Below are 14,414 nucleotides of genomic sequence, written 5' to 3'. Positions count from 1 at the left end.
TACTCACAGAAGAGGTACGATCATGACTATAGCCTCTAGAACTGCTAGTTTTCTCATTTGAACTGCCCTAAACCTGAAGATGACATTTTATATCCCAGTCCAGCTTTTCTTACATCTGAATAGCTCATGGCCTGAGCTTTTTTCTTCTTTTCTCCATGTAGTTGGGAAGTGGCCATCCTTGATGACCTGGAAGGATTCAGGAAGTATACTTCCCTTCATGCAAGGAGCATATTGTGTATTCCTTTACCCATACAAGAGAAAAATGAAAGTCAAAGATGAAAGTAAAATGGACATAATTTTAATGATTTTTTAAAATTTTGTGCATTGGATTCAAACAGCAAACTGTGTGCACTCAGCTGTTATCACAATGTTGTCAAGAGTTCTGTGTCTTTTACCATTTTACACACAATTGTTCATTACAGTATGTTATCAGCCTCGTGGAAACCAGGGGTGTGGCATGGTAAGCAGTGGTGGTAGTGCACCTAGCTTTTATATTATCTAACTTGAAAATATTTCTCTTCTATGATTCCTTTTTTTCTTGATAAAAATAGTTTTCACCAAACGTTGGTGGTGCACACGCACTACCATTCATGCTTGACATCACACCCCTGACAGGAGCGCATGTTCTTATTTTGTTGATAAAAAGTATTACAAAAATTTCCATACAAAAACTATTTTCATAGAAATCTTGCATTTCCACAAATAAACCTGAACATTTTTTTGAAAAAAACTGCTCAAGAATTTTGTTCATTTAACATTGTGACTGTATTGATAAATGCAGTCCACGTCAAAGTTCACCACACGTACTTTTCTTTAGATGACCAGTCCCCTTTATCCTTTCACTGAGATCTGCCCAGGCTCCATCAAGTTCATTTATAGCAGGAAGGAGGGTTTGGATTAACATATCTGAATGTTAGAATGAAAGTTTCAGTCTTCCACAGAACTATCAACACTCAGCCCTTTTTTACAACTTAAGACAAAGATTGCAAAACATCATCTTTTTGATTCAGAATCTCTGAACCAACTGTTGCTTTTTTTCTTGGTGTGGGAGTGGGGAAAGGGTGTCTGGGGAATAGGTAGGGATTTGATAGAGTTACATGTTAAATCTCCTGCCATGGTGAATATAAGAGAAAACACATTTCTATCTCAATCAGTGACACAGACTGTCGAAAAAACAAAAAGAATGAAAGAAAAAGAAAAACACTGATGAAGATCTGCTTCATATTCCACTTGCCATGAAAGTCAGATTTGTTTTGCATTACATTTTTATCACATCTTATAAACACGTATTGTCAATTCAGATGATCATTATACTGAGTAGTTGGGGGTTAGTAACATCACTACCCTCTTATCTGGATGTTCAGAAGACTGTATTGTTTCTTGCAACACTACAGTTTTTGCTGATTCCAAGTATTTTTATTCTTAATGATTTTTTTACCTCGTTACCCTTGGGGCAATTATGCTCCATCTCCTGGCAACAGTTGGGCCTCAAAAGGAACCTGTAATTTCTTACTGAACTGCATTTGAAACCAGCCACAAATGCATATGTAACATTCACTCAGAAGAAGGGAGGAACCCATGATAAACAGTTTAACCCCGTGTAACTTGGTTCTCCATGATGCCTGTAACTCAAGTCTGATCATTGCAACTGCTTAGATCACAGAGTCTCTAGTTCATAGACACAGCGGCATGAGGTAACTCATTTTATTTTGCACAGGTTGCATATTTCCACAGGAAACATTCTCGCTAAATTGTTTGGAAAAACAGACGACAGTTTGTGCTTGGGTGTTTGGCCTCCCAGCTTTATGCCATGGTTTCTTTACCTGGCAACCTTCTGTCGTTAAATGTGTGCATGTTGATAACTTCTTCTGTTTTCACAATAACTGGGGCCTGTGGCTTGTGTTTTAACCGACGCTGGCACTTCAGGGACATCCTCAATTCCTCTACCATGGCACTACAGAAGGACCTCTAGAGAATAACACAGAAAATGAAATATTACAAAACAGATCAATGGCAATGGTCCTGAAACAATATTAAAATCGTTCTCAAAGACTTGTCAACATAGCAGCCTTGAAGTTTTGAAAAACTCCACTATGAAAATTATAACAAATTATTACAATTTTAACATACAAATCATGATAATTAAAATATTTTATCAAAGTGGACAAGTTTAAAGAAAATCTCCACCTGATAGTGAAGTGAACTGCCAACTAGGAATGCGTACATTACATATATGTTGAATAAGATTTTCAGATATAAAATTAACATTATAAGATATAAATCGACCTTAAAATTTAAACACATATACACAAATCGGTTACCAGAACTCCATTTTTGCTATTTTAAAAAATTAGAAAAAAATGAACTGGTTTTTAGATCACAACATGAGATATGAAAATTTTCTTTAAACGTGGATTCATCATCGTGCATTTCATAACAGAACAAAAATAGTACTCACACATTTAGACATAAAATATGGAAAATAATTTCTGCTATTCATTGTATCATTTTGTGATCCTGCCTATAAAACTATCGATGATGATTACAAACACGTATGAGCTAACCATGAAATGACATTGTATCACATTAAAACTCCATGCACACGTATTAACTTGTCACCATCAGCTTGATAACTGAGAGCTGATAAATAATTTATTCCATGAAGAAAAAAATGACCCTATATGTAATTTTTTTCTAAATTCCTGTTTTATTGGCAATAGATTTGCCAGAAATTCTGTATATCTGGGGCTCATTATTACACACTCCTCAAATTCCCATTACAGAGTGAAAACGTGAAACAAAAATTTGTTAGTCTCCCTCCCCAGCTAATTGAGATACGTGTGTTAGGTACATATAAATCAGATTCATGAACCAGTTTCACATTGTTGTTGACATTCAGATGGTCTAAGACAGGCTCTTTCTGTGCAAGAACTAAAAATGTGGACAACAACTAAACATGTGGACAAGTATGAAAAATTTACAAAATTCCAAAAAGTGATATGAAAACATAATGAAATAAACCTAATTAAATATACATGTGAAGACTTATTTTTTTGCTTTTGGTATTGCTTCTTTGTTGTTTATCAGCTTAGGCTAATTCCAAAATAATACAGGATAAAAATATTTAATACCATATACGTGCCTTATATTAAAAAAAATACTTTGTATACATCACCTCTGTGACACAAACTAATACTGAATTAAGGTGGGCATCTGTACAACAGAGAAAACGAATTCAGAGAAAGAATAAGTCACTTTCTGCAGCTCACACCTACACCTCCAGCAAGATATTCTGATACCAAATTTTGTGATTTTTGACCCTGCCCTAATAACTTCTTGTACATTCCTGGCTATATTCTCATTTTTCTTTTATGGATTCCTGAACAGTTTCCTTAGTGATCTTCCCAACTCTATGTCTAGGCCATTCTCAAAAAGCTCGCAATTATCAGATAATCCACTGTTTTAAACACCGGTTATTAATAGTATTTTTTTGGTCCAAGAAACAGGTGAAATCCAATTCTCCTCTTTTTTCCATCATGACCTTTCTAAGTCAGCTCTACCTCATCTCTCCCCCCAACCTTTTCCTTTTTTCTCTACACACACCCTTCTCTTTGGACCTCCAAGTTTTTTCTACTTTCCTTCTCCCTTGCTCTGTTAACCAGCTGAGTTCCTTCATCTTTCACATCAATCCAACTTTATCCCTTACCTCCAGACATGACTCAAATTTTAACTTATTCAGGAATCACTTTCCAATTGACCAGGCTCATTATTTTCACTCAATTCAGTATTTTTCACTCATTATCATGTTTCTCTGTCTGGCCTCTAGGTGTATGCAACCCTCTCGCTGAATTGTAAAGAGCAGAGATTAAGTGCTCATGGCACTGACTTGTACACACATGTTCTTTAAATGTTGACTGAATTAACAATAGCCATACATGACCCTAACATTTTAATTATTTTTTAACGTTTCTAATTCAATTGCTTAAAAAAAGCTTAAAAAAAGGTTTTTTTCAGAAGCTTAGTAAAATGCGTTGTGTACAAGTGATCTAATTAATCAGATAAAACTGTTTAATAACATTAAATTAGTAAAAATATTAATTTATTAGTGCTTGTAATGGGAGATGATTATGTGCTACACATGAATTCCCTATTAACTATGGAGTTATTTCTATGCATTATTTATTATGTGTTAAATAATACAGTTCTGAAATTCATGAATTCTATTTCTATTAAAGGATCTATATGACACCTGACAGCCAGTATAGGGACACAGTGTTTCTTGTTGCTTAATACCTACTATTAGATGTACTTATTAAGAACATGATGATAATGATGATGAAGATGGTGATGATGATAACACTGTAGAAATGGAAAAATCTGACTCCAAAAGAGGGATGAATACATAGTCTTGAGGTAACTTAGTCTTGGTTCTCTGTTGAAACATTTAACAGAAGAATTGATTAGATAATGTAGCAAGGTCAGAACTTGATGCCATCGACACTTTAAAATGTTATAGGATGTGGCTAATGCTGAATTGTTTGAAATAAGCCTTCATTTAAAACAAATAGATAATTTATAACACTGTCTTTGGCAAGCTGAATTTTTAGACATTTTGATCATACTAATTCAAAAAAATGATAGAATAGAAATATTGTTTTGTCCATAGTAAGACAGTGATCTAAACAACTGATTTTCTTAGGAAAAAAATCTTATAAATATACATACCCATTCGGCTATGAAATGACTCAATTTTATTTCTAGTAAATTAAAAAGTAAACTGTATTAATATCCTATACTTTTCAGACTACAAATAAAGACATTTAAATTCTTTTAAGCAATTTTATGTAATATAAATTTTATAATGCTGATTAACATAAACATAGGTAAAATCCCTGCCCCAAAGATCACAATACTTATATCTTTTATAATTTAAAGTTATCTTAAGTAAATTATATTTACAAATTTAGAAGCTATGAAAATTATAAATATGTAACCCCAACATTACTATTTTAGGCTTTCTCTATTTTACAAAGCCATTAGAAAGTGAAAATTTTAATCAAGAAACCTTTAAGCAATCAGTAGCCTTGATTATATAATGTCATTTATCACTTTTGTTAATTTTTTCTCTGAATAAGCTGAATTTTGCCAGTTCTTTTTTGATCTATCAATGTGAGTTTACCTAAAAAATAGTTTTGTCTTAGGTTCTAATAAAGTCACCATAAGACAATAGGTTCTTTTCTCACTTGTATAATATTTCTAATCCTTCACAAAAACTATGAAAACCTTTAGATTTGAGCAAGAGTTTGGAACAACATGACAAATTTTAAAAATTAATGATACCATAAAGTACAGTTCACTTGTGGCATTAGGGCAAATACATATTCTTTTCTCTTTTTAAAGCTTTAGAATGTAAATTCCATATCTTGATCTATGTAAGAATCTAAAGTTGAAACTGTAGAGATGATTGTGAAATATAGTTGTTTCCCTGTGTTTTATGTTGTCAAAAAATTACTACGTCTGATTTTTAAAGTTCTGACTTGTTGTCATTTGATAGAGACAAATTATCTTTCCTACTTCATATAATGATCAGAATTTTTAAAACGTCTTTTTACTGAACTATGAAATAAGGTTTTGAAAAACCCAAGTGCGCTTGACAGGAAATTTCCTGTGTTATAATGAAGAAGAAAGAAGATGAGGAGGAGGGAGAAGGGGGAAGAAGAAAGAATAAAAGGGAGAGAGGGAGAGAGAGGAAGGAAGGAAGGGAGGAAGGGAGAGAAAGAAAGCTACCATGCTTTTCAAATTACTTCTTAGAGATAGAAACCACATGAACTGTGTCATTAAATAGTTTCTTAGGGTGAAAACAACAACAAAAATGTTTCTGCACAATATAACAGACTACAAAAAGAAAAAAGAAAGGTGCAAAGATACTAACCATTATTAAAAACCTCTTTTAGTAAGTTTCAAAAGTTTACTAAACAGTGTCTGGATGGTAGGGTGGCACTAACCAAATAGAAGATTCCTGAAAATGAAAATTTAAATCTTTGAGCTGTTAGCATGTATAATTGCATTTAAATTATTAAACTCATTATAAAATTCACTATATTAAATGAGGCAACCTGTATTTACACATCTCTAATTGAAACAATGAAGGTCTGGAAACCTTAAAAATATGAATTTGGCTATATATACATTGCCTTTTAAACAAACTATTTTCTTTTTTAATTTTAAGTATAAGACAACACATAAATAGTCTGCAGATAAATGTTCTCAAGAGTATCATTCTTGGTGTAATCGAATAATTTATTCTTAATAGCTTAACTTTCTAATTTATAGATATGTTTATATGATAACATGATGTGACAGCACTTTGAGAAGTACATAAATTTTTTTAATATTAGAAATCTAGTTGTAAACTTGCTCCACATTGAACACTGATATATTTAAATTTCATTTTTAAGTTAAAACCTTTATATTTAGCAATGTCTTTTTTTTAAAAAACAGCCACTGATGAAAAATAACCAGTTTAATTTTTTTAACTTTGAATCTCATCACTTTCATGTTGAATATATAGTCATTTATCAATTGAAAGAGAAATAATCATAAATATTGCATGCTACTATCAGGTCTCTATTTAGTATATATTTTTTAAGGAGGAAACTATTTTATACATCTTGCTGTCCTATTCTTTGATGGCATAAAATTAACTAAATGATATTCCAATATTCATTCAGAATAATTTCCAACCATTTTTGCATACAGTTTCTATTTGAAGCCCTATTAAAACATCTTTAAGTTGCTTCTAACAGATTTTGTGGTGCAATGTCCTAATATGTACTAGCGTATATCAACCAAACTGTTTTGTTTTGTTTGTCATTTAAATTATTTAACTGATTATGGATACCTCGTTCATTCTCAGACATTTTCTAATTAATTTCTGATGCTGTAGGCCATTTGACCAAGAATTCCAGATCACATGTAGTAGAGATAAGTCCAAACAGTCACTGTAATTAATCCCTGCAGAAAATTATTCCACATTAGATAATAATTAAATTAACTAAATAATAACTAAAAGGAAATAAAAAGTATTTTGGATGTAATATGCAATATTTTATATAAATGTTGGTGCATTGAATGAGGAAGATAAATGTCATTTAACATGGCCCATTCCTTTTGATTTGTACTCTTTAATTGGCAGTCTTTTAAAAATATCAAATAGCTAATGCTGTACATCAGAAGTATGAATTTACCTAAGGCTATATGAATGTAACAGTGAAGCAATGAGAGATGAAAAATGACTAGTTAAGACACTCATGTCAAAAATATATTTATATAGCAACTTTGATCTTGACATTCAGTTTTAGAGCAGCTCTCTTTTAAAAAAATTATATTATTTAGATAAGCTGTGCAGTCAGACAGGTATGCATACAACTGGTAACTGAGCTAAAAGAGGAACACTATTCTCTTGACATCCATTCTGTAAGTGTGTTATTATATTAGCCTGCCTCATGAACAGTGATTTGAATTTCAGCTGAGCCTTCTACCTGGACTCTGCTCTTAATAAATGGTAATTTTTTCAACACTAAATAATAAATCAGAAAGAAAAAAAAATAATGGGGCTAAATTATTTTTTCTCAATAGATAAAATGACAAAGCATCCTACTCTTTAGCCTGGATTATTTTATAATGATAAACATAACCAAAGATTAAAATATTCTCAGAAACCTTAACTCTTACAGAAACAGTTACTGAATATCGTTATACTGCATTTTGCAAATACAATGAGACAGAGAAAAACGGGGCATCATTACACATTTTCACACTTTCCCTACTTGAGCCAGAAATATCAATATATAAGGTCTGACAAGCTTCAACACCACTTTAGTTGATACAGCTGTAAAAATCAATTTTAAGAAAAAGCAGTGTTAATCATCATATTCTTGCTAGCAGTCATAATAATAACAATTTTTCAACAAAGTATATAACATCCAAATAACTAATGCTTAATTCCAGGAGAGCTCTCTTTCCTTTAAGGTAAAGCAGTTAAAATGTAACCACTTTAGAAATAAAAATACTAATTATATTATAACAATAGCTGCTTATTATATGCCAGACACATGCAAAAAACTATGTGTATAAACTATATTAATTTCAAAAACATTTTCATTTATGGTATATTTGTAACCCATTCATTTATTTATTTAAAAAAATTTATAGAAAAAGTTAAGTAATTTTATCCAAGTTTGAACATACTTAAAGAATGATCCCAAGTCTTTTTTATTTCAAAATTCATGCTTAATGTCCAGGAAAATGAAATGACTATACAGGGTTCATGATCAAAGCCCATGATCTGTCTATCTAATTCAAACTCCTACTGCACACATTTTGTCAACACAACATCAGAGAGAAAAACTGTCGAGAAAAATAGTTAAATATTCTACCTCCACTTTGTGTAGTGTGGTATAGTGTAAATAGAGTTAGTCTAGGTATCTTTGACCTTGGGAAACATACTTGACCTTTGAGATACTTATCCTCATCTGCACAATATGGATAATAATCTTTGCATAGTACTCAGAGTAACTTTGTACTCAAATGAGATATTACACTTTAAAAATTCTAAAGCCAGTTATGAAAATCAGCTACAATCTTATTTTAAAACATTATTTATGGGCATAAAAAGAGGATGAGTTATCATAAATGAATGACTTAAAAATCCTTTTGCTGATTTGCAACTACTTGCAACTATTTAGTGAGTAAAATGAAGATTAGCATCTCATTTTGAAGTATGATTTTATATTTATATGTAAAATCATTTTTAAGACCCATCCAGTTAGTCCCTATGTAGGTTATTAGTGGAAATTGAGAGATAATCTGCTCTCAGAGAAAGGCAGTAACATAAAAACAATACAAAATGCACTATTTGTCCAAAGTTTATTTTCAACTTTTAACTTCTAAATATCAGCATGCTTCATAGCTAAATTTTATTATATTAAAATTGTACTCAGCATGTACCAAAATGTTCATTGCAGCTCTATTTACAATAGCCAGGACATGGAAGCAACCTAAGTGTCCGTCAACAGATGAATGGATAAAGAAGATGTGGCAAATATATACAATGGAATATTACTCAACCATAAAAAGAAACGAAATTGAGTTATTTGTAGTGAGATGGATGGACCTAGAGTCTGTCATACAGAGTGAAGTAAGTCAAAAAGAGAAAAACAGATACCGTATTCTAACACATATATATGGAATCTAGGAAAATAAAAAAAAAAAGGTCATGAAGAACCTAGGGGCAAGATGGGAATAAAGACACAGACCTACTAGGGAATGGACTTGGGGATATGGGGAGGGGGAGGGGTGGGCTGTGACTGAGTGAGAGAGTGGCATGGGCATATATACACTACCAAGCATAGAGTGGATGGCTGGTGGGAGGCAGCCGTGTGGCACAGGGAGATCAGCTCGGTGCTTTGTGACCACATGGAGGGGTGGGATGGGGAGGTGGGGGGAGACGCGGGAGGGAGGAGATGTGGGAGCATATGTGTATGTATGGCTGATTCACTTTGTTGTAGAGCAGAGGCTAGCACACCATTGTAAGGCAATTATACTCCAATAAAGATGTTTAAAAAAATGTACTCAGAACTTTAACTTCTTAACAGCTAAATGCAGTTAAAATTCCATACATTAAATGAAAATTCCATATATTAAATAAAAATCCCATATATGAAAAGCACAAATATACTGTGGTTTGTAAATAGGCATTATTTGGAAAATGTAAATATTGGAATAAAATCTTTACTGATGATTTATGACAATGATTTCATTCCTATATCTTATCCAATAAATGATTTCTTTTACAAAGCATTACTCCTGTTAAAACTAATTCTTCACCATTCTGGAAGCAATTTCTGCATAAGAATCTGTGAACAACTTCTTTTCATTCTTCTGGTTCCATGAAATACAGATTCAGCCAGCTTTGAAAAGTGTTTTCCTTGTGAATAATCTTTCACCCAGAATCTCTAGTCTTGTAGGTTTTTTTTTTGACATCTTTATTGGAGTATAATTGCTTTCCAATGGTGTGTTTCTGCTTTATAACAAAGTGAATCAGCTATATATATATATATATATATCCCCATATCTCCTCCCTCTTGTGTCTCCCTCCCACCCTCCTTATCCCTCTAGGTGGTCACAAAGCACCAAGCTGATTTCCCTGTGCTATGCGGCTGCTTCCCACTAGCTATCTATATTACATTTGGTAGTGTATATGTGTCCATGTCACTCTCTCACTTCGTCCCAGCTTACCCTTCCCCCTCCCCATGTCCTCAAGTCCATTCTCTACGTCTGTGTCTTTATTCCTGTCCTGCTCCTAGGTTCATCAGAACTATTTTTTTTTTAGATTCCATATATAAGTGTCCATTGACAGATGAATGGATAAAGAAGATGGGCACATATATACAGTGGAATATTACTCAACCATAAAAAGAAACGAAATTGAGTTATTTGTAGTGAGGTGGATGGACCTAGAGTCTGTCATACAGAGTGAAGTAAGTCTTGCAGGTTTCAACTGAGCCACTCTGATTTTCTTCCTATTCCTCAGATTGCATTGTTTCATTTATTTGTTCTTCTACTGTGACTTACAACTGTCTTTTACATTTGTTATTCAACTATACACTGAAGAATATTCCATGTGTCCTCAAATTTTTTTTTAGTTTTCAGTGATGGGAAATTATCATATTATTTAGAGATTATCTTCGATAAGATTTACCAGTGTTCTATAATACAAACAACTATGTAGACTACAATGGACTATATCCTGAAAAGCAACCATACTAAGTAGTTCTTATAATGTACGTCAATCATCTTAGAGGGACATTAGAACAAAAAATATGTATCCAAGACAGGACACATAGCTTAGAAATTTAATATCTGAGCAATAATTTTTATATTTTTATTTCTCAGACATATTCACTACATTTTGTTTATACTTAAGTAATAAGAAAGGGATATTTTGTCATTACGTTTTTCATATCAAGAAACTCAAAGATTCATGTTCAACCTGATGTTCAATAAGAAACAATTTGTACAGGCAAATCTATTTTCAATTACATGGCATGGAAAAGAAAATATTTCTATATACATATCAGATAAAAACAAAAGATCCAACTATGTAAATTATATTGCTACTTTTGTTGGGAATCAAGAAGGCAGAATTATTTATACCTTTTAAAAGAAGACATTCAAATATGTAAGAAATGATGAATAATTCCAAAAAATTAATAAACCATAATTATGTCATAAAATAGTTTTATAAAAATTAAAATTATTACAATCATTTATAACTCATGCTTACAAAACCAATGTATAATCATAAAGATGATATATTACCAGAGAAAATAAAATTCTGTATATTAAGCAGCTCTTTTTCAGTTATAAGTAAGATTTAGAAGGTGAACACAGGACCTTTCAAACAAATCCATGTAACCTGAAATGTTCTAATTGCTTAAGATGTACAGCAGTTTCTTGGATTGCTTACTGAATAACCTTAAGTAGTAATATTTTTAAAATCAGGGAAAAGTTAAGGCAAAAAGAAAATCAGTTAGAAAGTTCACATGTTGTTTAGATACTTTTTCAGATACATTCAGAAAAGAAAACCGTTTTAAGTATCTTTCCAAATGGTCAGGTTATACTGTGAAAACCTTAAAAAAATAAATACCTATTTAGTTTACAAGTCTGAATAAATGAAAAGCAATATATCCTTGATGCATTAATATTTACATCAAAATTAAAACCATTAAGTATTTTAAAAATTGTAATACACCATCTTGTGGTTATTGGAAAGGAATGCAATTTACGATTTGGGGATTTTTATAAGGTCTACATATTTCAGCATTATCTTCTGTTTTCAGTTTTAACCTACCCTCATTTAAAAATACTACATTCTTATACTACTCTTAGTTATCAAAAAACTTGGAAATATAACAAAATTATAGTCATTAAGACCTATTTGTTCCATTAATATCTTACAAAATATGTGCTATAAGAGACATTTTATTTTCATCTTTAAATAATAATAATAATTATCACTAATTTTATCATCATCATTGGAGGTAAGACTTGACATGGTAATATATTATTCATAAATTTTAAACAAAAATCTCATTTTCAACTAGACTGTGTGTATATTTTATCTGCCTGCCTATTCAGATAAAGATAGAAAATTTAATTTGCTCTTTTACAAAATACTAGAATATTATAAATTAAAGAAAGAAAAAAGAAAGAGAAGGGAAAAGAGATGATAAAGTATTTTGGGGCTGGAGTCATGAATAATATATCCTGCTTTCCTCCAACGTGTAAATACAATTCATTTCATGTTTGGTTCTCGATAAATAATTGTTGAGTAAATGAATATTTTTTGAAATGTTTACTTTGTTTTTAAAATCTAAAAAATTTCAATTAAAGACACAATTATAAGTATAAACTGTGAATTTCTGTATGTTTTCATGCAGATCTTATAAGAAAATCTAGGAATATTTCACAGCTAATTTTAATAAATTAAGTAAGGTATTAAACAAACCATATAGCCCAACAAAATAAAATCTTTTTCTCAAGAAAATGAAAGAGACTTGAGCCCAAGAACCTAATTTATCACAGTAAATAAAATGGATCACTTCTAATAAACCCATTATTATTTACTGTATAAACATAGTTCTTTTGAATTGTATGCAAAAATAGTTCTTTTTTATTCTTTATGATAGACTTTTCTAAATAAGTTACTGGAATCAACTTCATTATTTAATAGAAAGAGAGAGAGAAAAAAGAAAAGGAAGGAAGGAAGGGAGGAAGGGAAAGAAAGAAAGGAAAGAAAGAAAGAAAAGGAAGGAAGGAAGGAAGAAGAAGGAAGGAAAGAAAGAAAGAAAGAACGGAAGGAAGGAAGGAAGGAAGAAAGGGAAAGAAAGAGGAAGGGAGGGGACAAGGGTGAAAGGAAGAAAGAAGGAAAGAAAGATCTTATGCCAACAGACACTGTCTGAGACCTTGGCAATACAAATCAAAATTACTTTCTTAAAGGAAGTAAGAGTCTAATAGTGAGAGAGGCACCCACATACAAATGAACTTATCTACAAAACAGAAATAGAATTACTGATGTAGAAAACAAACTTATGGTTTCCAGGGGTAAGGGGAGGGAGGGATAAATTGGGAGACTGGGATTGACATATACACACTACTATATATAAAATGGATAACTAATAAGGACCTACTGTATAGCACAGGGAGCTCTACTCAATACTCTGTGATGGCCTATATGGGAAAAGATCTACAAAAGAGTGGACATATGTATGTGTATAACTGATTCACATTTCTGTAAAACTGAAACTAATACAACATTGCAAATCAACAATACTCCAATAAAAATTTTTTTAAATAGAAATAATTTAAAAGAAATCAAATTTTAAAAAGAAATCAACAAATGTGAATAAAATAGTGTGCTAAGGGAGAATGAAGATGTGCAAATGCTTCCCGAGAAAAGGATGGATGTTATTTGAAATGGACAAGACACATTCCCAACTTCCTCAAAGGGAGAGCAAATGTTTTTGGAAAGATGATAGTTTCTGAAATCAGCTAAGTCTAACAAAAATGAAATATACAGGTCAGGTCATTTTTTTTCATTGGAATAGGAAATAAAAACCTAACACCACCTTGTGGAAATAGCGTGCCTTGTACACAGATTCGTCATACCTATTGATTAGGTAAAGCTTTCTTGGCAAGTTGATGCCTAGTCTTGAATACCTAATCTAAAATGACTAGTGGGAGTTTGCCAGGTAGAAAAATGGACAAAGTTTGCTCAGGTCAAATGGGAAGAGGACCTTGGAAAATTGAAAGCAATGTGGTTAGAGTACAAGGGCAAACTGGGGAGAAGAAGAAGATAAAACTACAGTGGTGGACAGAGACAGAACCTGAAGTGCCTCCTCTGCTTAGCTAGAGAATCTGAATTTCATTATGGAAGATTTGTGGAGACAGTGTGACAACATCGGCGAATGTGACTAAGAACGCTCATGTCATATCAACACAGTTGTTTCTTTCCAATACAATAGTTTATCTGTTTCAGCACCAAAAGTTACGTTGACTTCCTTTTTCTAATGTTTTAGAAGGTCATAGAAGTCCATAGAAATCGAGAGCTGGTCGATATGTGAAAAATTCAGCTAAACTAGTTATTTATAATAAAAGTAAAGGTGATTTTACAAAAGTAAATTCCCATGTCCTTTAAAAAGCAGAATTCTTATAAAATAATTGTACATAGAGACATGGCCCAGGTAAATCATATGAACAGGATACAGAGAGAAAAGGGCGACAGACTACTGCATGCTGTCAAGAGATTAATGTATATGTGTTTTATTTTAATACTGAGCTGTAAGTGAAAG

The 14,414-nt window shown here is 31.9% G+C and overlaps 1 protein-coding gene across 2 annotated transcripts in view; it reads right to left on the bottom strand.

Moving 5' to 3' along the window:
* Window positions 1–276: 276 nt before the first annotated feature.
* The window catches only part of GRIK2 (glutamate ionotropic receptor kainate type subunit 2), a 671,458-nt gene continuing 657,320 nt past the window's right edge, over window positions 277–14,414 (bottom strand). Inside the window, exons 17-18 of one of the 2 annotated variants that reach the window (XM_067011530.1) lie at window positions 5,933–6,019; window positions 277–1,968 (exon numbers count right to left, since the gene is read on the bottom strand). In XM_067011530.1, coding sequence (XP_066867631.1) covers window positions 5,972–6,019 — 48 coding nt within the window. In that variant the 3' untranslated portion in view covers window positions 277–1,968; window positions 5,933–5,971. The remainder of the gene's footprint in view (window positions 1,969–5,932; window positions 6,020–14,414) is intronic. The other variant, XM_067011529.1, reaches the window with a different exon arrangement.

The sequence above is a fragment of the Kogia breviceps genome, chromosome 13 (genome assembly GCF_026419965.1).
Source record: "Kogia breviceps isolate mKogBre1 chromosome 13, mKogBre1 haplotype 1, whole genome shotgun sequence".
Taxonomy (NCBI): domain Eukaryota; kingdom Metazoa; phylum Chordata; class Mammalia; order Artiodactyla; family Physeteridae; genus Kogia; species Kogia breviceps.
The sequence above is the reverse complement of the archived record's forward strand: the minus strand, read 5'-3'. Positions and strand labels throughout refer to the sequence as shown.